The sequence below is a fragment of the Aethina tumida genome, chromosome 7, assembly GCF_024364675.1.
Source record: "Aethina tumida isolate Nest 87 chromosome 7, icAetTumi1.1, whole genome shotgun sequence".
In the NCBI taxonomy this organism is placed as follows: Eukaryota; Metazoa; Arthropoda; class Insecta; order Coleoptera; family Nitidulidae; genus Aethina; species Aethina tumida.
This window is the reverse complement of record NC_065441.1, coordinates 6,718,207-6,745,099: the sequence shown is the minus strand read 5'-3', so window position 1 is coordinate 6,745,099 and position 26,893 is coordinate 6,718,207. Positions and strand designations below refer to the sequence as shown.

The 26,893-nt window shown below is 31.4% G+C and overlaps 1 protein-coding gene across 2 annotated transcripts in view; it reads left to right on the top strand.

The window, feature by feature from the left end:
• The first annotated feature begins 10,952 nt into the window (after positions 1–10,952).
• The window catches only part of LOC109605407 (neurobeachin), a 285,559-nt gene continuing 269,618 nt past the window's right edge, over positions 10,953–26,893 (top strand). For both annotated transcript variants that reach the window (XM_049969628.1, XM_049969627.1), the window contains exon 1: positions 10,953–11,177. In XM_049969628.1, the coding sequence (XP_049825585.1) occupies positions 10,953–11,177 (225 nt within the window). The remainder of the gene's footprint in view (positions 11,178–26,893) is intronic.

The following is a 26,893-nucleotide window of genomic DNA, read 5'->3' as shown; positions in this document are numbered from 1 at the left end:
CGTTCCGGGTTTGGATGCCGGAGTGAGGGGGAAAATTGGAAAAATAATTGAACTTTTAATAAATTTTTGATAAACATGGCCATCCGCAAACTTTCTAATAGGATGGCATGGCCTCTATGTTAATTTTCTATTCCATTTCCGCATTTATTAATGTTGTCGTTTTGACTTTCGTGCACTTGTTTACGCTGTACCTGCATATTAATATTTTACATCTGTTCGGTTCGTAAAAATACGCTTTGAATAAAACATTGCGTTTCAAAATTGGAAACATAAAAGTGGAAATATTAAATTTGGTACAGTTTATTACAATTTTGCCTTTATTGGTTTCCGAATTCACTGGCTTAATTTTTAATAGTGTTTAATTGTAGGGTCTATTATGTTTTCATTGTGTTCGTAATATTGCAATCCATAATTACCTTCTTTGAACATTCTAAATTATTAATATTAATTAATATTATTATCAAAATAAAGTATCATATGTATCATATTAACAAAATGCCTCATAATTCAACAGTTAATAGGTAGGTGTTGACCTACGAGAAATTTTTGTTCAGCTACCCCAGTCAACGAGGAAAATTCGATTAACCCTAGGTGGTGGAGAGCTCTTTAACAATCAGTTCCGGTGACAACAAGCGGTAGCTAACGTGTTCCTGGCATCTCTTTGACATTATACAACTTTGCACCTCATTTACTATTAATATTCATTGTGACGTCCCACTACACACCCCCGTATCTTGTTCGCCTGAATTGATGTTGATTGATTTTCTCCCGGACACATTCCGTTTTTTTTTTCTTTCGAATCCTCTGGAAACAATTAACAGTTATTTCGATGTAGATATGTGCTGGAAACATCCAATTTTTTGCCACCCCGTGAATCGCGCCATTATCGCACGTCCCTCGGATTTTTTCGTTGTCGAATGGGACTTGTTTACGTGGGCCTGGTGCGTGACTTTTTTCCGCCGAAACTGGTTTTATTGGGGTGTTACGGCACCGGGATGGACGTTTTATTTTTACGGTCAACTTGATACGGACGGGACAACATTCAAATGACGGGGCTGAAAAAAGGAAAGTTAATTGTGTTTTTAAAACGGCATTGTCACAGTAGAACTTTCTTTTTACATTCGCATAAAAAGGGCAACCCTGTTTTCCACTTAGTTTAATTAAACTTTAAATTTTGCATCACTTTTAAATATCAAAACTTCGATTACATAAATTTTGAGTTTTTCGTTGGTTCACATTTAATTTTTTATAAATTCGCCTTTTTTGACAAGGTGGGTATTTAAATTTATCAAATTTTCTGTGTACGTCCCGATAGCATCCGTGCGTGGAAATACGAGATCCGACACCGAATTCGTATTTACATAAGGAAATTATTTTCAAGGGTTCCCACGTTGAAGTCGATTTCCGTGCTAGGGGATCAAAAAGTGAGTGTGAAACAATTTTCAAAAATATAATTGAAATTTATATTTTATTATAGTTTGAAGGGAATGCATAATTTTTCATTCCCTGGATATTTTAAGTAAAAAAACATATTATATTATTATTGACAAAATCGTATTGGCTACAAGGACTCAAGAAATAACAATTTTATTTATATATTTCTTAAGTTGCAGGATATTTTATAATAATGATAGCACGTTGCAACAAAACTTTAGTTTCCTATAAATTGCTAATGAATTTTCTAGATGAATTACCCAGTTCATTTAGGATTATATTTATTAGAATTGTGTAATAGTTATACTCAGGAAAAATATGTCGTTACAATAAATCATCAAATAAGAGCGATACATCAAAATATTCATAACAGACCAAGATCAAAGAAACACAGAAACCGACCCAATTTCTAGTCGAAAACATCCGTCGGAACATACGTCGCACACGCACTCGAAGAAAAGTGGGGAACCCGCTGAAAAATTCGTCCTGAGCAAGGATCGGGCGCGGTCGGGACGCGTCGCGCAGCATCCCGACAGGACGAATCTGGACCGTTCGACGGAGCCAGTTATCCTGCGACATCGCATCTGGACGCGCCGCCTTTGGTTCCGGAGGGCCGTACCGTTCCGACGATCTCACAGGCCGATATCGTTGCCAGTCGCGTGTGTGATTTGGAATTTTTCAAAAGTAAACGGATGCATCTCGTTACGTACGGAGTGGATGGATTAAATATGGAGCGTGGCAGATGAATGGTCCGGGACCGGACGGATGGGTTATCGCCTTCGGTGATACGACCACGTGCTGCTAACACGCCCGTGCGACATGTAAATAGATGTGCCGTTCTCCGGTTGAGTAAAAGCGATTACGATGGAGACCTTCTTGGTATTGGGAATGTGCGTTTTATGTTATGAGCTGTGCGATTATCTGTATCAGTGTTACAAAAAGAGCGAGGAAACGGCCTCGATTGTAAACAACGATTCGTGTTCACATTCCGTGTATTCCATATCGAAATAGCTTGGCCTCTGAGAAAAGGGTAAAATCGTCTTATAAATGTTTTATTAGCACGATGTTCTTCGGGGATTTCCCCCCGAATTGTGTATTTCTTGTATTTTTGTTTTCTTATTCTTGACGCCCAAACACGTTCAACTTATGATGTAAGCAGAGAGGAATTTGCGAGTCAATTTGAACGTCGATAAGGACGGAATAAGATTGTGATTTGAGTGGATGAAGAGTCCCGGATCGACATGTAAATGCGAGTTTTATGCGGCGTGAAGTTTTGGAAATGATAAAATTCCGGTACAGTTTTAGTGTCGATAATTTAAACATAATGTTTTTGACCAACACATGTATTACTTTATTAAAATTGCTTTACATGTTATCCACACACATTACATTTCCAACATACAATTTATTTCTTATAATGTGTTGTCTCTAAATTATCTCGAGTATTTTAAATTCACTTTGTAACTGCCTATATCTATAAAATGTATTTTAGTTATTTATATGTATTTTAAACCACTTAGTACAATAGTTAAATAACTATGTGTAATGACCAATGATTATGAACCAATTTTAAATATAATTAAATATGTATCAAAGTACTAATAAACTCTAAATGTAAGAATTCGTTTTATTCTGAAAACAAGCATTTACCAATTTTATCATTTTATTTTATGATTATTAAAAATTCATAATATTCATAATAATTTTAGTTTATCACAATTTAATCATTATATTTATATGAAACTATTTAAAAATTAAAGTAAAATTATATTATAGATTTTAATGAGAAAGAAATTGGTACTTTTATCTTCAATTAGAAAATATGAATTTTATTTAAAATGAATTTATATAAAAATAGAAATATAAATAATTAAGCTAAATAATTATCTTATTATTTACTGTATATTATTATATTATATAAAAATACTAATATTCATAAAAACATAAAAGTTTATCAAAATCTAATCATAATGTTAATTCGTATGAAAAATTATTTAAAATATTATATTTGTAACAAAAAATAAGATAAAATAAGATAAATAATTAAGCTAAATGGTCTTTTATTGCTTACTATTATTATTAGTATTTTAGAAATACAAAAATATTCATAAAGATTTAAATTTATAAATGTTTGTATATATATTTATATATAAAAGAAAAACTGACACTTTCACGTCCAATTACAAAATCATTTATTATGAATTTTATTTGAAATTAATGTTTATAATAAAAATATAATAAATTATCAAATAAAATGAATTTAAGTTTTTCTTTCTTCTATTTTTCATTATTTTAAAAGTCCATAATATTCATAATAAAGTAAGTTTATAAAAATCTAATCAGATTTATTAATTCATTTGAAATTTAAAAAAATAAAATTATGTTAGATTGTGTTCTCAAAAAATTTTGTATTTTTGAAATTTTAATTTTAAACATAATAAACTTCACAGTCAAAAAGACTAAAATTTATATTTATAAATTTAAATTAAAATTGAATTTCAGCCTAAATATAAAATAATTAAACAAAATAATAAAAAAATTTCAAAATTTTGATTAAAATAATATATATTTTTTGTTAAAAAAATATTTTTATTTTTATGCGATATAATATATATTAAAAAAAATTAGATTACTTAATATAAAAAAAATAATGAAGAATCTTAAATAGCAAATTGTAAAAATAACACATTTAGTAAGTTTAGTAGTACTTGGTTCAAAGGAAAAGGAGAATCTGGTATTTGAAAAAAAAAAAACAAATAAAGTAAATATAAAATAATATTAAACGTGAAGTTTTTATTTATTTTTTAAATTGTCTATTTTATTTAAAAATTACAAAAAAATGACAGCATACCAATTAGTTAATTTGTATAACAATAAGTATTGTTAAAAATAAAAATATAATATAATCAATACTATAAAAAATAAAAAAAATTAAATAACAAATGGGAATTTTATTTGTAATGAATATCGTAACAAAAATATACAATAATAGAATAGATTTTCATTAATCGTATTAAATTTAGTATACTAAAGAAATAGTAAAGTTTATAAATAAAATCCGTTCAAATTCCTAAGAATTGTATTTTTAAAATAAGTGCATAAAATTGTACATGTATTTATATAAAATTTAACATCACAAATCTTTGTTCACTTCACGTTCACAAGAAAACACTCGACATTTTCAGACTGCACATTTTATTAAAATAAACCATCAAATAAACTGACTGATAAGATTGTCTGAATGACATCACTGTTAAATATAAATCGTCTTCAAGTTTTCACTTGTCAACGTTACGTAACTGGATTTACAATAACATCTTTGGCGGACCGTGTAACAGATTGTCTTAAAACGAATGCGAACGCACGGAAATTGGAACGTTCGAAAAATATCGCAATAACTGCATTTAAGGACGTCGTCGACGATTTTCCCACTCGATCCCGGAGACAGGAACGCCACTTCGGTCTCGAGACGCCGGCCACTTTAATGAGGAATGTCCGCCAGATTTTTCCTATTCCAGATATTCGATCCACTTTTGCGAGTTTTCTTTCAATCCGTTTCGCTGGAATCGTTCGAGTTACTCGAAATGTTCACTTCTCTTTGCAATTGAATGTTTAAGAAATAAGAATATAGTAGTTTTTATAATGAACAACTGATTTACTGGGGCGTTTATTATGGGAAAAATATAGGAAAAAAAATTATAGGACTTGTCCTATTATTTTTATGTGCTCTATCTGAATCCGATATATTCTGGGACACCCTGTATAAAACGGCAATTACTAAATAATAGTCAAAATCGATCAATTTAGGATACTGTACTCTTCCAACTTGTTTTGGACCTATTTTATTAAACTTTCGCAAACTTTATTTATTGCCATTCGTCGACAGCAAGTCCTCTTTGCATAACTCAATCCGGATAACTGGTTTAGCATAGAGCCCGCTCCTAACGAGCCGAGAAATTCCGCACGTTTCAGCGTCGCGACACCAAAACGAAACATCTAAAAAAGCCGAACGTCCCGCTGAAATCTCAATATTAATGTCGCACGCTTAAATCACACGAAACAATCTCGTTCGACATGAATAAAAGATACGAGAGCCGTCGGCCCCGATTGAGCCGTACGTGTATTTAGTCTTGCCTTTTGAGATTTTTTTTTTTAAATATTTATTCAGCACACCAGATTTTAATGCATGCATTAAATTTTAGCGCCGCATCCACACGTGCCGCTGCTCAAATTCATTTCCTCGGGGTGACTTTCACGCCCCGCTCCGAATTGTTTTTTCATCTTCTTTTTTTCAATTATTACGGTGCTAATTATAATTTAAAACGGCTTCCTAAACGGTTAATCCGGCCGTTGAAACGTTTGGATTAGCGAGTTTGGTTCCTTGTTGGATGCATGCATAGTTTAACCGCTGTTTATCTAGTGGGGAAGCTCGACTTATGGCAGGAGTGCATTCCCGCGGGGGCACAGGTAAAGGCGACGGCATTTCAGTTCTGAATTTATAACTTTGGAACTCTCAGTGCGGCGGTTACATACACGTAAATCATCGTTAGTGGCGGTCGGTTGCTGAAATATTCACCAGCATGGACGAAAATTTACTGGAATGCGATTTATCTGGGTCTGAAACAATCTCCAAACCGCTGGCACGTTTTAAAATAAAATATGCTGCGATTTAAACTACCAAACTGTTATTTATTCGTGTTTCGTATAGTTGGGAGTGAATATTTGGTTCAGTTTTAATATACAGTGCAGTTCATTTAATGTACAAACAACTACACAACTCTTTTATTTATAATCCCACTTTCAACTATCGTGTGCAAACTAGTACATTTTTTTTTACTTACAAAAGACTGGAAAGAATTGTAAAATATTGGTAACTGAAATGTACAATAGTGGAAAAAAGTATGGAATATTAATTTTCAAATGTTACTCACTATTTTCTCTAATGTGTTGCATATCTGAACAAATCTAATTTACTTCAAAATCAGTGCTATTAATCACAATGATCATTATACTCACAGGTTTATACTTTTTTTTTAATAAAAAATCAATTTGGTGTGGAAAAAAGAATGGAATATTTTATTAATATTGCTGCTTAGCATCTTTTGAACATAGAATTTACCAGTCTCTGTAATGTGTCATGAATTTATTGAAGGTGCTCAATAGGATTTAGGTCGGGGAACTGAGATGGCCATTCAAACACAGTTAAGTTTTGCATTAGACACAACTCTTTAATAATTTTCACAATGGTCATTCAAACAGAGTTCAAAACGTGTTTAGATATTACTTTGAAACCGTTAAGAATTTAAGTAGAACTAACCCCAAATCCATACTTTTTTCCACTTCTGTACATAGATATTGTTATTGTCTATTTTCTGAACTATTATTTATTAAAATTGACTTATAAAAGTGTATATATTTTACTTACTGAATTGGGCAATTGAGGTAATTGAAAGATAGGTGCAATGATTAGTATTATCAGTATACTATGTCATAGACAAACAGGGGAAGTACGGGTTAACACATGCTCAGAGACTGCTGCGAAGTAGTCGATTCCACATTGTTCCCTTCCCAACCTACTTTTTGTAATTCAATATTCTTGCTTCCAAAAATATGTACTTATACAATCTAGAGTTTCCAAACAAAATACTTTTGGTGTACATAACAATGATAAACGTTTTATGCCGTTACATTAGTCTGTTTGTTATTCACTCCTCTCCCGTCACAGTTTACATTCGTGTCAGTTTGCGATTTGACTTGAATGACTGCCATAGAATGTTATCAAATATCTTCGATCGCAATTCCTGACACCGTTTTGCTCTCATTCATGTTTTTACTTTCGGCCGTTTACGTCGTTCAATCGTTGTACGTACGAAGTGCGTCCTTCACAGTTGTTATTTTGTCATTTTTTTGTAGTCTAACGACTCCCCGTTCCGACAAATCGCAAAAGCCATTATCCCTCCCCGTCAATGGCACCGCAGCCAAGTCACCCCCGCGTTTCGCTGATGCGTGCACATGCAAAAGGGCCAAATGATTAATCATCATTTGCCAGAATATATCGGCGTTCGTGGCCATTTTTTTTATTTTCATATTCGAGATGTCGTCCAACGAAAACGGGCAAATTATCCGGCGATTTATTTTTTTCAGTCGGGCCATTAATAAAGCAGATTGGAATCTCGGTGCCGGCATGACAAAGGTGTCACTTGTCCGGGTCCCATACGCTATTACAGTGTCGGTCTAGATCTATGGCTGATGATCAATTTTCGGTCTCGAATTGATGGAATTTGTCAGCGGATTTTCGAGGTCGCCGTTTTAAAAATGGCATCCCATATTTCATAACTTCCTTAACCGTATTTTTATTACTTCCTCTCCTTACTCATTAAGCCGGCCTGATTTGATTAATTGAGTAATTTATAAGAGGATAGCTGTTCTTTGCTATAGATATTTAATTTATCATGATCATAGTGTATTTAACTAATGTTTTTCCATTAGAAGTACAAAAAAAAAAAAACAAAGTTCTTATCCAAAACTTCAGCTGAGATGAAAGTGCATTAGTATTTTTTGCCTTCCGTTATGATCCTTATTCTTTTTAATCTCGTGCGTTTGTACAACACATTTAGGGGGCCTGAAAAAGGTAATTTAATATTCTCTCAGGCGACAAACGGCAAAGAGTTTTTACAACAGGAAAAAAAGGAACTTCCAGAACAATGTCTTGTATATTTGTCTCCGCGAGTCAATTTACGAAATTCGCAAAGATGATAACAGGTTTAGCATTCTAACAAGTAAACTTTCTTCTACATCGCAACCTTTTCATACAGCCAATTATCCGGCGGCCTTTTGAAAGTAGCGTTAATAATTAAGAGGCACTCGGGCCGGTCTCAAGACGGTTGCCGGCTCTCCTCCTGAATGCCGGCCGAAAACAATGGCCCAGGTGTTCCGAGCAGGCAAGTTATATATTTAGGAGCGACGAATTTACTAATTTAACGGGCTTTGTTAGGCGATACGCTTTAATTTTGCGGCGCACTGTCGAATATTTGCGTCGCTATTAAATTTAGTATTAATAGAATACGTTACGGTTATTCGCCGGTTTCGGGCTTCGAAATGGCCTCGAGCTTAAGAGTCCTCCTTCAATTTCGGGGGGGTTCTTCTAGTTGGCAGTGAGGTAGTCCAAGGTGACGGATTGCGCAGAATCCACTGCGCAAATTAAGCACCTCGTCCTTTATAGTGACACCAACTTTGAAGTGAGTTACATATTTAAACTTTTTATAAATGTGAGTAAAGCTGCAACTTTATTAAATTCCTGAAGTTACACAGTCAGTAACATCTCAAAAACTTCAATTCATCCTGCGTAGAAAGGTGCAATATAACTGGGTCGTAAATGTTACTTCAAACTGCATAATTTAGAGTGTAACAAGCACTAAAATTCGAGTTTCGAGTAATGCATGTATTAAAGTCAGGATGTGAGCGAATAGAAAAAACTGTCAAAGGGTCGTCGTCATTCAATTTGAATGGCATTATTTCGTGCCAACGATTCGCGCTGGGGGATTCTCTCGTTTCCTTCTTGTTTACGCCGCAGTAAATAAAAATAACACCGAATGCCGATAAAAAACGGTATCAACGAGTTGTCATTGTGCATCGACACAAAGAAGGAATAATTGGTTCAGCGGGGACATCTTAAATTGATACAAGGAGATTATATGTTGGAATTCCGTCCCGGGAAAAGTCTTATAAAATAATAAAACAACGTTTACGAGTATTAGAGTTTATTCAAGTTGAAAGTGGATCACACGTGCGCAGTGATTACTGCGCATTTAAGGGGGCGTGTCCGCCCCGCTCGACTCCAGGTTTATTAAAAAATTATGAATGAACGTAATAGTGTTTTGTGGGGCGCTTTAAATTCCCCCATAAATAACTCCCGTGTGCACCTTAACGCGTAAATAATAAAACCGCGATGAAATATTAACCGAAATGTTATGATGTTCCCCGCGTAATAAATCAGACGACACATTAATTAAACGAGCCGAGTCGCACATCATACAAAGTAAGCACGGTGGAAAGGGGCGGCGGCGGTGGCGGCGTCGGGGTTCCATAAATTCATGTAGACGATAATGAAATTTTAACCCACATGAGGTCCACGAGTGGATATAAGTTCCGTCTCGGTTCCGTCTACGCTTCGACGCCGGTAAATAATGAATATATTATGTGTATTAACATTTGTTAGGTGCCGTGACAGTTTCGCACTGCATTTCGTGCAGTTAATGCTGATCAATTTCCGAAGACGTGACGTTTTGATTATCTTTCCTTCAATTATAAAAAGGGCACGTTACTGAAATTAATATGAAAATTAACGGCGAAGTGACTGGCGCCGCGATGTCGCTTTGGAGATTTATTGGCGGACATAATCATATATAAATGGGGAGCAGACGGCGGACGGTAAATTAATTTCTGTTGTGTCGTTTGGAGGATTAGTCGAGTCGAATGGTTACAATATAAAAGACGGGTCCCGACCGAAACGGACGGCTCTTTATGACGGGATGATGGTGAATGGGGCGCGAGCCGAGGGCGATATTAATTTTTATCTCTTCTGCGCTATTTGTGGATTACTGTCTGGTAAATTATTTATTTTGCACTCCGGGGATGTTATTAATTATGACGTTGAAAAAGGTTATTGGTAGCCTCGGGCAAGGTGGGGAACGAAGAAGATTGCAGTAGAAGATTATTGGTTTTAAACTGTTTTAAGGAAATACATAAGATCGCAGATAAAGCTTTGGAAGCTTTGTAAAAATATGTATTCTGTAATATATTAGAATATCAGTATCAAAAACATAACACTTTTTCTGGTTTTGGCCATGTTTAACCTTTTTATTTATTATAACTGATGAATGATTTATGAAATATATATTTATCCAGATGTAGATGGACACTCAAATCATAATCTATAAATTTCTAAATAATAATTGAACTAGTTTTCAAAATGTCGTAAAAAAATTAAGATCGTAAAATTATATATTTTATAGCACATTAAAATATCAATATCCAATACATAACAAATTTTGTGGTTTTGGTGATATTTAATCTTTTCATTTATCATAAGTGATGAATATTATATGAAGTAATTAGTCGTTTAATAGATCTAGATCAGATACTCAAATCTCATTAAATTTAATATTTATCAAAAAGAACGAATAAAGTATTGTTAAATAATTTGAATTACTTTGTTGAATGTAAAATTATTGGTATCAAAGACAAAATGATCCAACACTCAAATCGGAAATTCCCTTCTGCTTTTGGTATTTTGGTTTTGTCATTAGTAAGACATTTATAAGCAACCCCTTTTACAGCTAAACAAAACTGACCAACATTTAAAACATTTAAATTAAAACCACCGGGTCCAAATAAACCAGCAAAAAAACATGTCACCAACCTAATCACCAGTCCTAAAAGCGATAGTGTTTGATCCGTGACAGTGTGTGTGTGTGTGAAGGGAAAGCGTGCACCTTTTCGTCCTCCGTTGGAGAGCGATGGATTCGCTGGAACGGCTGATCAGTTCCGGCAAACCGATAGCGTTGTCGACGGCGGCGAACATTGCAGGCAGCTCGTTGCCACGTCGTGCCCTGGTGCACGCCAGCTTAGCCACAGCCGCGGCCGTCGGCAGGAAGGGCAGACACCTGACGGGAACGTTCTGTCTCACCGGCGACACGATGGAGGGCATCATACAGTGTCTGGTGTTCCTCAAGGCGTTTTCGGTAAGTTCCGGCTCCGGGGACCCAAATATGAAATGTGGGATTGATGGAGGTCCTTCATCCTTTCAAAATATTTGATTTCAAGTAAATTTTACAGGAGGTTAAACTTGTTCATTCATTTGTGAAATGACAAGTAATGATGTCTTTTCATCACTTTTTAAAGCTTTACAGAGATGCACCTGAGATAACATTAAAGACTGATTACGAAGAGATTCAATTAGAAGCCCGAATGGAATCGGGAATACAAATGTACCGATGGTTATCAAATGAAATTTTTTTCGATTTTTAAAAGCTCCTTGAACGTCGTATAATTTACTGGCTCAAGGTTTGGTGTTTTTTATCGCCAGACCGGGATTCTATGGCTGTGAGATTTTTCAATATTGCATTTTACCGAATCCGAGGAGATCGGAGCTTGTATTAAATTCGAACATTAGATTATACGAGAGCGCGCAATAATAGAGTCGATTCAGTCGCCGTTGGATTAAGTCGATGCTGAAGCGATGGGAAATGTATTTTGCCTTGATATTATCCCTCTTCGTAACGTCTAATTGAGCAATATTTGTTGTTGGAAATTTATTTTTAAACATGAATTTGAATTGTGGTTTCTGGAATGCCATCTTTAATTAACGTGCACAGGGATATTTGCTAATTACACAGTCTAGATACCACAACAATCCGAAACGCTTTTAGTAAATTGATAAATAGGCAAAAAAGGAGACGGTATTTGCTTAATTAAAAGATTATTGTTTGGTCACAGCATTAGCTTAATTAAAAATTTTACATTTGCCTCTTTTTTGTGTTGCTGGTTTTTGTTTTACAAACGAAAATAATTATAAATCATGTTTATTGTAATAAAAGGTCGGTGTCATGTAATAAAACAACAAAAATTTACTACTGTTTTATGCCGCCCGACATTTTTCAAATAGGTTTGTAAAAGAACTATTCGCTTTTATGACTCCAATTATGGAAAACAGTTGTATGGTAAACAAAGGGCCTGATTACACGAACGCATACAAACATTTAAAAACTTCAGTTACACTCTGAATGAGGCTATTCGACAGGTTTATTCAGTTTATGAATAATTTTAATTTATTGAAAGCTGCAATCGATGGTATTTTATTTAAATTGCAATTGTTATAACTGCAGGCAATTAATATTTTATTTGTAATAAATAATAAATATCTTCGATTGTATAATTTACAGAGAACGATTGAACAAAATGATTAAAAAAATTATATTTCAATTTTTTCTATAAACGTTTAAAATTATTACGGTTTACGGTGGATTTTAATAGGAAAATCATCATGTCAGTTATGAAATATCATATTTTGACGTTCGAAACAGCGGGATATAATTTCATGTAGTGATTTGTACGAGAACAGAAAACTGCCAAGAATACTTCCATAATAACAATGGATATTCGTTGTTTATACTTTAATTGAATTTTAATAAAAATAGTTGTACCTTATACAAAATTTAGTTTTAATTTATTTTTTGTAATTTTCAGGTATGTTTCACTTTGTGCAACAAATTCCATTAAACGATAAGTATTACTGATTCATAAGTAATTTCACCGAAGTTTTGGGCCAGTGATTAATCAATAAATGTCAAGTTATCCAACGCGTTTAACGTTATTTTTAGTGGAGGGCGACATCTTGGTTCCATAACAGTTTAATTAGATACTCCGAGGGTGGTGGCGACGGCGAAATAACAAATTCCTAGGCTCTCCAACACAAATTGCTTATAACGTGATTGCGAAGAGTTTCAATAGGTTTAGTTTGATTCGTTGCTTCCCGTCGCGTGTTTGCGAGCTTGTTTTCATATTTTCAGGCGGTTCTACGTGTAAAATTATGGATAATGTTTTGACCTAGTGGTTTTGGAAACATGTTTCATTAATGAAATTATGATGGTTTTGTTGGTGTTTACTGAGCAACTAAGATTACATGTGTTAATCACAGTTAAATTATGATATTTGATTTTTTATTGATGGATATTCTTTGTCATAATTACAGTAACTTGTTAAAATACATTAAAAAAAATGCTACTTGAATTGGATTCCAAATGTTTTCCATTTATTTGAAGGATAATCTACGTACACCTTTACCATTCCAGCATGTTTGTGATTTCGAAACTGAGAAACGCCCAAGACTCAATTATTGTTGGGAAGTTCCAGACACACTTTCTCGAAACTATCTACCAGTACAATCTTAAATAACGGTAGACAGATGTTTGGGGGGGATTTGATTTAACCAACGTCGGACTAACAAGTTTAGGTTCAAATTTTCTCTAGCAAAATATTTATCTCATAGGTAATAATAAAAAAATTTTTATAAATGCACTCAATTTTAATAATTATTTAACAAATTGACCATAAGGAATTAAGAAAAATTGTTCGCATAAAATAATTACTTGATACTTCACATAAATATCAAAATCATATAAAATTTTTATATTTAAATGTATTTTTTTTTTCAATTATTTGGGTGTGTATTATTTTGATTTGATGAAATGTTATTTTAGAATACTGGAACTGTAACCATATATTATTTATTGGTATAAATTAGTTATTTTTCAGTTCAGCAATTACGTATTTTTTCAGTATGTATAAATATCCAATTAATTGATATTTACATATCAGCAATTATTTGTTAATTAACTCTGCTTATTCAAATATTTGTCAGAATATGTAATTTCAATTGCCATATAATTTTATATCCTGATAATTTTATATTGAATAGTTTTTTGTAATGAACATATTAGAATTAAAATAAAAATGTATTTAAAGATATTTATTTCAATTTTGTAATTTATTATTATAAATTTTATGTATCAGATTTAATGGTGAATGTAGCTTTAGATATAATGAATGAATAACTGAATTATATTATAATTATAAATTATAATAAAACTATTGAAATTTGTTATTTGATAATATATTATTTATTGGAAATTTTAAGCTCATTTAACTGTAAATCTAACATATAAAATTTATAACAGTAGAAAATAAACATAGAATAATAAAATACGATTGAACTTTGTTTGATTTACATTTTTATATTTTTAACTAAAACTAATATATTATTAATACAATTAAATTATTCATTTTATTTAGAGTTTTCAGTCGACTTTGTTAAGTCATTGAGTTAAACTTCCAGTCCATTGTTCAATAATTGTCTCAACTCAAATGATAATTAGTTTTAACAAGATTCGAATTTTGCTTAACTAAATATTCAGGTAGTCAGCCAAGTAAATAATGAGTTGTGTCTGAAAATTTATAAATTATAAATTGAGGTATATTTTTCAGCAAATGATTTTAAATCTATGAGTTGTAGTCTATTTTTTCATGTTTTATGATTTTAATTATTTCAAGAACTGTAATTATAATTCTGTAACTGTAAACAAATATAATTGCAATTTTTTTTCATTATTTTAGTTAAATTAGTTAATTAATTTGTTTATTCTGATAATTGTCAAGATTTGTAATTTCATTTGCATATTTTTTCAATTTCAGTTATAAATAAATATAGTTCAGTGCGTAATAATTTTATATTTACAAAATTGTTTTAATGAACATAATAAGACAGAAATGTTTGTTTGCTGATTAATAATGTACTAATTGTGGTAAATAATACTTTTGCAATTCTGTAATTAATTATTATAAATTTCAGATTTAACGATGTAGATTTAAATATAATGAATGAATGAATAATTTAATTATATTGTAATTATAAATTACAAGAAATCTATTGAAATGTGGTATTTAATAAAATATTATTTGTTGAAAATTTTAAGCTGCATTTATCTTTAAATCTAACACATAAAACTTATAAAAATAGAAACTAAATATTATTTTAATTTTATCTTAAAATTAATATATTATTAATGTAATTAAATTATTCATTGAATTTACAGTTTCCTGTCGCTTTATTAAATAATTGAAAATTGTTAATAATTCTCCGCTAAAATAATAATTAATTTTAACAAATTTTGAATTTTGTTTAATTAGATATTCAATTAATCAATCAAGTAAACGATGAACTGTCTATGAAGATTTACAAATTTTATATTTATATTTTTTATTTGAATTTTTTTAATGTGGACAATATGTCAATGGTTCTTGTTTATGCATATACTTTTTTGAATTTTTATAGATATTTAAACATAATTAAATTTTAAATAAAGATCTGATTGTAGGGGTGTAATATAATTTGAGTTCTTGTATTTCCAGAAATGATTTTTCCCAACCCAACAGTATTTTAGATTCATTCACTTTTTCATTGTACAATTTTAATAATTATTCATATTAACCTTTACAATTTTTTCTAGACGTTTTCTTAAACTTACTATTTATTACTGGATATACCTCCATCTAAAAAGGGCTATACTTTAGTTCTATTAACATTATTCAAATGTGTAGAAACTGGATCAGAAATCAACGTTGAGGATAAGCATAATGATTAAATACAGCACGTGTGCACGGATCCATTTGCTTAATTGTGCGTAAGAAAAATTGCCTCATACATTTTTCCACCGTAAAAGAAAATCGCAAAGCCCGCAGTGGCACCAGCACCCGCCCGTTTCGGTTTTGGCGTTCGCTCGACGGGGCGCGAAAACTTATCAAGATTTTAGCATTTTCGGGGGCGAGATTTATTTAGGCGGCGTCCCGCACACTTTGCAGGTGTACGGACTGGGGGTGCCGGGACGCGAATCGATTATTCAGCTCCGTCTGATTTATTTTATTAGCCGCACACACTCCACTCAGGTGGATACGGTTTTCCTTTTAGCTCGACAGTTCGGCGCCCGCCGACGTCGCCGCACCTACCCCGACCCCTTCGTCCCTTTCGCGAAAAACAGGATGCCGCCACCATCAATATTATCGGCTTTGCGGTGCGAACGTCGCAAATAAATAAATAAGCGATTGCCTTTCCGACGACGGTAGAGGAATAATTCTTGTAAATTTTTTCGTCGTCGACAAGTATTATATTGATAATTGAAAAGGGAAATAAATCTTTCTCTGTTTTGTATTGTGCTGATTTCTTTTTTACGAGATGTTGGGAGGACGTTTGTAAACAATTTTAATATTTCCCTCCGCCTACTTTATTCGAAGAGATTTGAGAGAAAATTTGTATCAAGTATATTCCAATTTTAACGAAATACTCTTAAATATCTAGTAGCATCTAGTGCAAATATCATCAAGTATAAAGGAAATATACGTTATCGCTCATATGTAGAGCAACAAATAAAAAATAAAAAACATTTTATTATAAACTTTCATTTGCCGAAGATAAGGTGGACCTTCTATCACGAGAACGATCCGAAACACATGTCTAAGTTAGTTCGCTTCTCAAGAAGTACCTGTAATGTCTTGGCCAGTACAAATCCCATACCTCAATCCAATTAAAACCTATAGGATGAAATTGATCGGAAAATACAAAGAGATTGTCATATTTTAATGAACTCTACGAAGAATTTCAAAATTAATGGAAAGAAATATTGAACGATTATATAAAAAAGTTACTGAAATCAATGAAAAAAAGGTCTTTAAAAGTTATTAGAAATAATGGATATTCTGGGAGTTAATGGAAGGCTAAATTTACGTTTTTAGATTGTATTATTTTATAGTTGCTGTATGTTTTGTAATATTAAAAGCTTGGATTTTTTAAATATTTTTTATTAATTTTTTTGCAATGAAATTGTTATTGATTAGAATAGTTGACAATCAGGACTTTATATTTATTTTTCAATAATATAAATTATCAGTACATTATATTTTATTTAATACCTAATTTTTTAATTAATAATTACTCAATTGTTGAAGTTTATTGTCAATATATCTGAACTCAAATGATTGTTTTTTTTAATGAATTATGAATTAGTTATTCAATATAAAAATTCTATAACTTATTGCATTTAATTTATTGTTTTCAAATTTTTATTTTTGTTATAAAATTTATTGAATTTTAATAGATGTTATCAGATATAATAATTAACTTATTGTTTTTTAATTTTTATAAAATACGTATAGTACACTTATAACAGGAGAAAAAATATATATCCAAAATTTATATATTTGTTGGTAATTGGCGATACCTTTGGATTTTTAGTTAAAATTTTAAAATTAATCTTACAAATTTTATTCAAAAATATCCCTGAGTAGAAAATAAATGAAAGATAAGTTCAGTTAAATGTGCCTTAAATATCAAAACATAAATGTGTATTTGCTTCATAATGGTATATTAGTTTTGATAAATAATTAAATTTTAGTAAAAAGAAATTAAAACAAGTAACAATTTATATATTATAATACTAATTAATTTTTTATTATCAAATATTTCAAATATTAAGTTTAAATAAAGAATATTTATTAAAGTTTCTAATAAAATTGTAAATGTAATTAAATTATTCAGCCAGTTATACTTTGGAAGTTCATTGTTATTACTTCTTCTAACTAATAATTGGTTTTAATGAATTCTGAATTAGGCATTTAATTTCATTTAATTTATCATTTTAAAGTTGTCAATAATTTTTATTATAAGTTTTCATACAATTTTAGTAGAAATATTTTAACAATTAACATATGTACAACATATATATATATATATATATATATATATATATATATATATATATGTACATGTTTTTTTTTAAAATTACAGAAATATTGCCTTTTAGAATTTTGTATAATAAAACAGAGTTGTAAAAATATAACCAATGATTTTGTACAAAGCTTTGTGTTATTTTGCAACGCAATAAATATTTTTATTTTGAATATATCGAGCCAATTAGTGTGTGTAGGAAATGAATAAACGATAAGTTCTGCCGGTTCAGTGAAATTTGTGTTAAATATAAAAAACGGATTACATGAACATTATTATTATTATATATTGATTATTTTCAAAACTTAACAAATTATATATTATTATAAATTTCATATATTAACGATGTAACGGCCAAGCTACCTTAAAATTGTCAGGAAATAATATTTTCTTTAATACTCAATTTTATAAGCATGATCGTAATGTAATTAAATTATTAATTATATTTGGAGTTTTCTCTTTGGCCTTTGTCATATAATTAATAATTTAGTGAACCTTTGAAGTTCATTGTTAATATTTCTCAACTCACATAATTGGTTTTAATGAAATTTGAATTGGGTATTTAATTATTCAGTCAAGTAAATGGATAATCTTTAATAAAAACAAAGTTAATAAAAATTGACAAATTCTGCACATTATTTGTTTTTAATTTATCATTTTCAAGTTGGCAATTATTCATATTACTTATGTTTAATGAATTTAAATAGAAATTTTCATCCCCTTTATCTGGTGATATATGTGCACCATTGGATTTTGAAATATGTTTTATAAACATCGAGATATATTAAAACAAAACCGGTAATCGTGTAAAAATATTTGTGTTATTCTCCAAAGGAAATAAAAATTTTTATTGTGAATTTATCGAGGCAATTAGAACAAGTAGGAAATGAATAAGCGATAAGCTCTCCCGGTTCCTCCTTTTTTTTCCTTTTTACCTGGCCGCAAAAATAAATTTCGAAGAAAACACCGATAACTTTCATGGATAAGTTAAGGGGGGAACGTGCCTCCCCATTTTTTTAATGCTCCCTGATATAAGGCGGACATAAATTACGCGACCGTGGAGAAAAAATCTTAAAGACTGAATTCTGCTTATCTCGTGCACCGCGTTCGCTTAAGTGCCACTTCACTGCACCCATTATGTCTGTCAGTATTTTATGGGCCTGATTATTAAAACTTGACGTTGGGCGATATTTTCGCGTCACGATCTTGGTATGTCACCACCGTGACTATGATGAATGCGGTGTGGTAAACTGCAGAAAATAATACGCCCTGTGTTTTATTTGTTTAGGCCAGTTCTATTCCAAATCCCACCTACTGGATTTCATATTTTATGGAATTGAAATGTGTAGTTCCATGAGTAATCCATCATTATTCACATATATTTTTTCTGGTGATTTGGATGCTTTTATTTCAGTGAATAATAAACTCAATTTTCAGTTTTTTCACACCTCCATAATTTGATTAAAAAGTTATAAATATTGACAGGATTTCTACATTTTTACAATTAGTCATCCGTTTACTGCATATATATATATATATATATATATATATATATATATATATATATATATATATATATATATATATATTAGGTGCTTGAATAAGTTCTCGCAGATGGCCTTTCCAGTAATATAAGTGGATGATATTTCTGAAACGAACGCATTTCCAGGAAATACTGTTCGTATTCTTGAACGCCAGTGTGTTTCTGTTTGCCACAGTGTCAACCACATTTTGTTCTGAGTGCTTAAAGATGTCGAGTTTTGTGCCACGAAAAGAGTATTTGCGGGGAATTCTATTGCATTATTTTATACAGAAGAAATCAGCAGCTGAAGCACACCGAATTCTTGTTGAGACGTATGGGGAACATGCTCTGTCGGAAACGATTTGCAGAGACTGGTTTCGACGGTTCAAAAATGACGATTTTGATCTTCAAGATAAAGAATGTTCTGGCGCACCGAAAAAGTTTAAAGACGAAGAATTGGAGGCATTACTTGATGTAGACGCGTGTCAGACGCTGGCCGGCCTTCGAAAATCATTAGGAGTGGATGACTCAACAGTTTCCAAACGTTTGAAAGCATTAGGAATGATCCAGAAGGAAAGACATTGGGTGCCGTACGAGCTAAAGCCGAGAGACATCGAACGGAGGCGTCTCACGTGTGAACTGCTGCTTGAAAGGTTTTCTTCACCGTATCGTGACGGGCGATGAAAAGTGGATCCAGTATGATAACCCCAAGCGTAAGAGATCGTGGGGTAAGCCCGGCCATACATCAACACCCTGCGCAAAGCCAAATATCCATGGTTCGAAGCTTCTCCTTTGCATTTGGTGGGATCAGCTGGGCGTTGTTTATTATGAGCTTCTCAAACCAAAGGAAACCGTCACGGGAGATCGCTATCGTCTGCAATTGATGCGTTTGAGCCGAGCCCTAAAGGAAAAACGGCCGCAATACGAGCAGCGACATGACAAGGTGATTTTGTTGCACGACAACGCTCGGCCGCATGTCGCAAAGCCGGTGAAAACATACTTGGAAACCCTTAAATGGGAAGTTCTTCCCCACCCGCCATATTCACCGGACATAGCCCCTTCTGATTTTCATTTATTCCGTTCAATGGCACATGGCCTAGCTGAACAGCGCTTCCGTTCTTATGAAGATACGAAGATGTGGATAGATGCTTGGATAGCCGCAAAAGACGTTTCGTTTTTTCGACGAGGCATTCATTTGTTGCCAGAAAGATGGGAAAAAGTAGTGTCTTGTGATGGGCTGTACTTTGAGTGACGTGTTGTGCACCACATTGTGTAAATAAAGCATTGATTTTCACAAAAAAAAAACAGCGAGAACTTATTCAAGCACCTTATATATATATTATTTTTTTAATAAAAATTATTTCTTTTACAACAACAACATTCACCTGGACTGTTATTTAAACTACCCAATTTAAAAAGAAACATATTAATGTTTAGAAATGTATTTTTTGGAAAAAAACAAGCAAGTTATTTTAGACCAATTTTTAGAATTTTGAAAGACCGAATTACAACCTAAACATACCACTACAATTTAATTTAATCTTTTATTTCTTATAAGCAAGCCCTTTAGCAGACTGTTTTGTTGCCTTTGATCATGAGAAAAGAATCCGGGTTTTCATTTTGCGTAATTCCGTCTGTACAGTTACAAAGACACAAAGTCGGACAAAGGGTCTTTTAATTCCCGCGATGAAATATAAACAGTTCGTCTCCATTGTACCGTCGGGATGCGGGGGACGAATTCGTGTCTCACTAGAAAACGTTGAAATATCGCACATGAGGGACGCACATAAAATCCCATTATCGGCGCGTCAAAAGCCGTTGTGTACCGCCACCATAGGAGAATTGATTCAACACACATCTTAGCAGCGTCGCGACGCCGATTGTCGCGTTTTATTAAACGTTAGCCGTTTAAACTAAAGCACGACGCTCTTGCGAGCTGCTGCGATTTAATTGACTCGGATTTATGTTGTTTGTTGTTGCCGTGCTTGTTCCCATTTTCCCTTTGCATTCACTTGTTTAACACCCATTTATTTTCGGGCGAAAAAAGCTCAAGAGCTTTTCCCGCACGCAACCCCCGAAAATCAATGACACAACTAATAAAAATTTATCATTAGCAGCGTGAAAGTTTAAGCTATTAATCCGATTCAACTCGGCATAATTTAATATTCCCTTTGAAGGAAGTACAAAAAAAGTTTCAGTTTCCGACAAATCAGCAATAAACCTTTGTTACGGACGCGTAATCTTGTAGCCCGGGCGAAATTAACAAAAGTTAAGACAGAAATCAAAGCATTAATTCAATTATCGATGCAGACGGTCCGGGACCTAATCAAGTTCGATTAGAGTCGAAAGCGGATCGAACGGTCCGTGGAGAAATAAAATTCTACTTTATTTCATTGCTTTGTTCGCCTCCATTTGATCTACGAGCGAAAAGAATCGATAAGTATACTTTTTTTACAACTATTCGTCTGTGTACTGTGGTTTTAATTAATCAATTAATTCAACTCATGAAAATTAATTATTCGCAGTGATTTGTTAGTTTTTCAGTTAAATTTGCATTAAATAATAAAATGTTTCTGAAAAAATGATTATAAATACCGAATTAAATTTAATTAATTCATATATGAGCAAATATTTGTTAATAAACTCAATTTATTCAGATTATGTCAGAATTTGTAGTTTTAATTGCACCCTCTGATAATTTTATATTTAAAACATTTTTGTAGTGAATATATTAAAACAAAAATGAATATTGGTTTTGATAATTAAATTATTTAAAAATAATGATAAATTAAATTATCGGGATTCTATATTTACTTTTTTATTTTCATATATTTAAATACTGGATTTAGCTTAAAATTTCCCATTAATAATACTTTAATTAACACCAATTTTCAGAAGTTTTAATTTAAAAATATTTATTCGTACATTATCTTTTCAACTAAACACGGTATTAATAAATTATGAAATTTACCCAATTAGTTAATCAAGTATAGTAATCTATAGATTATAATTTCAGGTATTTTCATACTAAAAATTTCAATATATTACATTAATTAAATTCCCAAAAAAATGTAATTATCTGAAATTAGTAATTAATTAAATTATCATTGAAGAACAAATATTAAATTCTATATTTAATTACTTTTATAAATTTCCAATATAGAAATTTAATTTAAAATTTTAAATATATAATTCCTTATTTCATGCCTATGTTCATTTGATCGCATTAGTTAAACTGTTTATTATATTTTATTATATTACATTTTACGTGTTATGGTAAATGTAATACATTTGAAAATATTTAATCTAAGTTGTCAATTTGTCCTTCATTAAAAAATGGTGGATGCGCACTAGTGGCAAAATGTAACCTATGTTTATTAATTTTTTTCTACTTAATTAGTTACGAAAACAAGAATATTGCAATATATATTTAATTAAATTATCACTATTTGTTTAAATAATTGTTACAATTTGTAAATTTGAATGCACATTTTTTTTAATTTCAGTATAAAATGCAACACAATTTCAGTCTTTGATATTTTTTATTTAAAATTATTTTTTAGTGAACATATTAAAAAACGTGTTTGCTGAAAAATGTAAATATTTTATCAATTAATTAAATTATTGTTAAATGAATAAAAAAAATCATGTGGCTATTCAATGTGTATTTTTTGACAAATGGTTTATTTTAAAATTTCTAATAAACAATCCTTTATTTAGAAATTCGAACGTATTAATTTATAAAATTAAAGCATTCAATTTATTTGTCGTTTTCTGTCGACTTAATCAAATAATTAATAATTCATTTAAATCTTTGAAAGTCATTCTGAATAAATTTCAGCTCATATAATAATTAGTTTTAATAAATTATGAAATTTGCTTAATTAGGTATTCAATTAGTCAATCAAGCTGGGTGGTCATTAACAATTTATAAATTATATTTTCAGACATATTTGAATGTTTTTATTCACATCAACGTAAGCTAATGTTAATGGTAATTTATCATTTCCAAGTTATTAATTTTTCGTATTCTATATTTTTCTGAATTTTAATATATTTAAAATTTCAAGTATTTATATTAATAATAATTAAAAGTGGAAGTTTTAATGAAATTAGATTATTTGAATAGCCAAACTATTTGGTATTTTAAAAATAATTCAGTTTTAGGGGTTTATTAATATTTTATCTATAGTTTGCACAAGGTAAGGAGTGCAGTAATATTTAAAACTAAAGATAAAATTATAGACAAATATTAAAAAAATATTCTTTTCTAATTTTTTTTTTTTTTTTGACATAAAAATGAACATTATAATTGTTATTATTTACCGTACCTCATTCTCAATTGTTTATCATGTAACTAAATTTGTTTATGCTCCTCCGTACCTAGTTTGAATGGAGTATAGTTTTAAAATATCAAATTCTATACAAGATATATTTCAATTTATGGTTTCAGTTAATTTGTTTGGTTAATTTGTATAATTATAATAACAGGTACTCGGTTTTAAAAATGGCGACTCTGTAGACATTTTAGAAGATTATTTTTTTAATTTTAGAAGTATACATTTTTTTCTATTTAAAAAATGTTGTATTTAAAATAAAATAGGTAACGCGTCCTAACAAATTTTATTATTATTATTATTTATTATGAAATTGCATCTTTACCATTTGTTGAAATTTAATTTAATTCAATTTTTAAAAAAATGGACATGTTTAAATTACAATTGACAACAGTAATATTTTCCCAAATTAATCTCATACGTCTTTTATTTATTCAAAGGAAAGACCTATTTATTTCTGTTTAAGTAAAATATGAATTGAATCACTGTCGTACACGAAAATATTTAACCATTGTTGCCAAAGTAAAATCCTTCACAATAACTAAGCAATTAACGTCGAACGAATCGTTTCAATTTCCAATATGGGTTTCGATCAGCGTGTGTAACTAAACGTAAAGTGCCGATGGCACCGATACCGGCAAGAGTTAACGAAGACAGCCGGGCAACAATTCAATTACCGATGCAGACCGGACAAACCAATCGGCTTCGATTAGAACGCGAAACCCCACCGACTGGAAACAACGTTCCACTTTGTACCATTCGTGAATCGATGCATCGCCATCGTAAAACCTAAATTAATAAAATCGCAGTGGAAATTCTAACGGGCCGTCCGAGGTTTAACGGAAAGGCGAGTGTGGGACGCAAAGTTATTTTTTATGCCTGGCAAAGTTCGTCCCTGGAGAATGGAGACGATTTCGCAGCAGGCCGCAGTCGCCGAACTGTTTTCAACTCGCATTAAGCCGTTTCATTGTCTGCTCTTTTTGAAAAGTTTCCTAATAACAAAATCCCTTTGATTGTTATTATTGTTTGACAGTTCGGTTGCACGCATGGGAAATTCGCCCCAGATATCTTAATTTCCACGCTGTTACTGATGAGGGAGTAGTTAGTTTTGGATGAGGATCAAGATGGATTAGACCTTAAGATATTTAAGACGCTCTTAAAGGTAGTAAAACGAAAATAGCAGAATCATAAATTTGTATATAGGAATTAACTATGAATTAACAATATTTCCTTCTTAAGAAAATGAAAGGTAATCTGGTTAATAGGTATATATAATTTTCCATATTTCATATGCAGTATCAGATCTTATTATTTTTTTTAAATAACTTAATATTTAATTATTTGATATTTAAATTTAAATTTTTGTTTCAGGTAAGTCCGGCATCCTTAAGTAAGATATATGCAGTGTCGCTTATATGTAGAATAATAATTTATAATAATCATTTTATTAAAAGAACGATTCTTTTTAATTTAAATTATGGAGTGTCTAAACATTTAATACGTTCCTCCCTTTATATAGGGTACATCTATATTTACATAGTTTTTATATAATATATTTCGAGCAGGGTTCAAAAGTAAAGCAACCAAACCCTATATTCAATTTTATACTTTGTTTCTGTGTCCGACATCGTTCTTGAAAGCTGAAAATGCCTAAAAATGTCCATTTATCAGTAAAAATTAAACAACATATTGTAGAAAAGTTTCGGAATGGATAAAAGCAGAATAAAATTGTATATATCGAAATAAATGAATATTTTAAAAATAATTAATTTGGAAATTGTTCGCAATCATAGATATTTAAATTAACTAGTGCATTAAACGGATCGGAAAGTTTATATAAACATACGAAAGCAAATATTTTTAATCCGACGAGTCAATTTGCGATTCAATACACAAGTTTTATTAATACCACGTTTCCACAAAATGAATAATAACATTTTTCCTCCAATATATACATACAAGTAAATATAAATTTCTGTTTGCACAGTTTATGATTTGTATAGAACCGATTGGATTTCATTCAGTACGTCAAATTCGCATGTTGGAAACGTTCAGAAACTGAAATTAATTTATAGTTCTGATATGGTTTAACGAAGCATTCTCGAATATTATTAGTCTGTTTAATTGATAAATACGTTCATCCAATGCTCATTATCGAACTTTGATGAGACGATCGTTGGAAAAGTTTCCGGGCTGGGTGGAGATTTTACAAGGGCACGTAACGGAATGTAGTTGAGTAGTTCGTCGAGTGTTTCAAACTCGCATCGCGTTTCTTGTTCCGGCTTTTTCAAACTTGCTCAATATCTAAAACATTTTCTTTGTTATTGTTTAAAGTTATGTCATTCTTTTTTCTGTTTCAATTTTGAATCTGAAGGGGTATTAAATAAATTTTTGTTTTGTTGTAAAATGTGTATTATAACTTATTATACTCGTGATGAATGGAAAAATAATAATTATTAACATTTAGCAGAAGGAACATTCAGAATATATGTATATGTATTTACATTAAATATAATTTGTATTTATTTGTAATATAACTATGATACCTTGTTGTTGTAATGTCGCCTGTTAAAAGCAAATTTAATAATTTAGCAATCTATGTAACGATTTTTATTTCCATGCATTTAACAAATTACAGAAAAATGGTGAATGCACAGTTATGTAAAAATGGCGAAAGCGTACTTTTGTAAAAAATGGCGAATGTTTAACTTTGTAAAAATGGTGGATGCATACTTTTGTAAAAATGGTGGACGCACAGTTTATTAAAAATGGCGAATGCGCACTTTTGCAAAAATGGTGGATGCACAGTTTTGTAAAAATGGCGGTGACACAGTTTTGTAAAAGTGGTGAATGCACAGTTTTCTAAAAATGGTGGATGCCCAACTTGAAGGGAAAGCTTGCGTTTAAAAATCGTTCAATCGAACCTTTCATTTTTAATGAACCCGCATTGAAAATGAATTGGATGGCGGTGGAGTAACGCTCCGCCGCCGCAATCAAAAACGGCTAACGCTTTCGCCGTAATTTCCGTCCGACATGAACCTAAGCAAACAATACGGTGATTTATCGAGTTCCGTTCGTCTCGCGTAGCCGCACAGTGATTGATACATTTTTTACATGTCCCATTTGGGGGCATCTTCAGGTGGCGGACGCGCCCGAATGAAATTTATTGGATAATCAATCACCATTTGGTCACCTTGTTTTTAACTTTCGTCCGGGGCCCGTCGTCTTGATTGATGGTGCGGGGCGCAAGTTCGACAGTTGCTG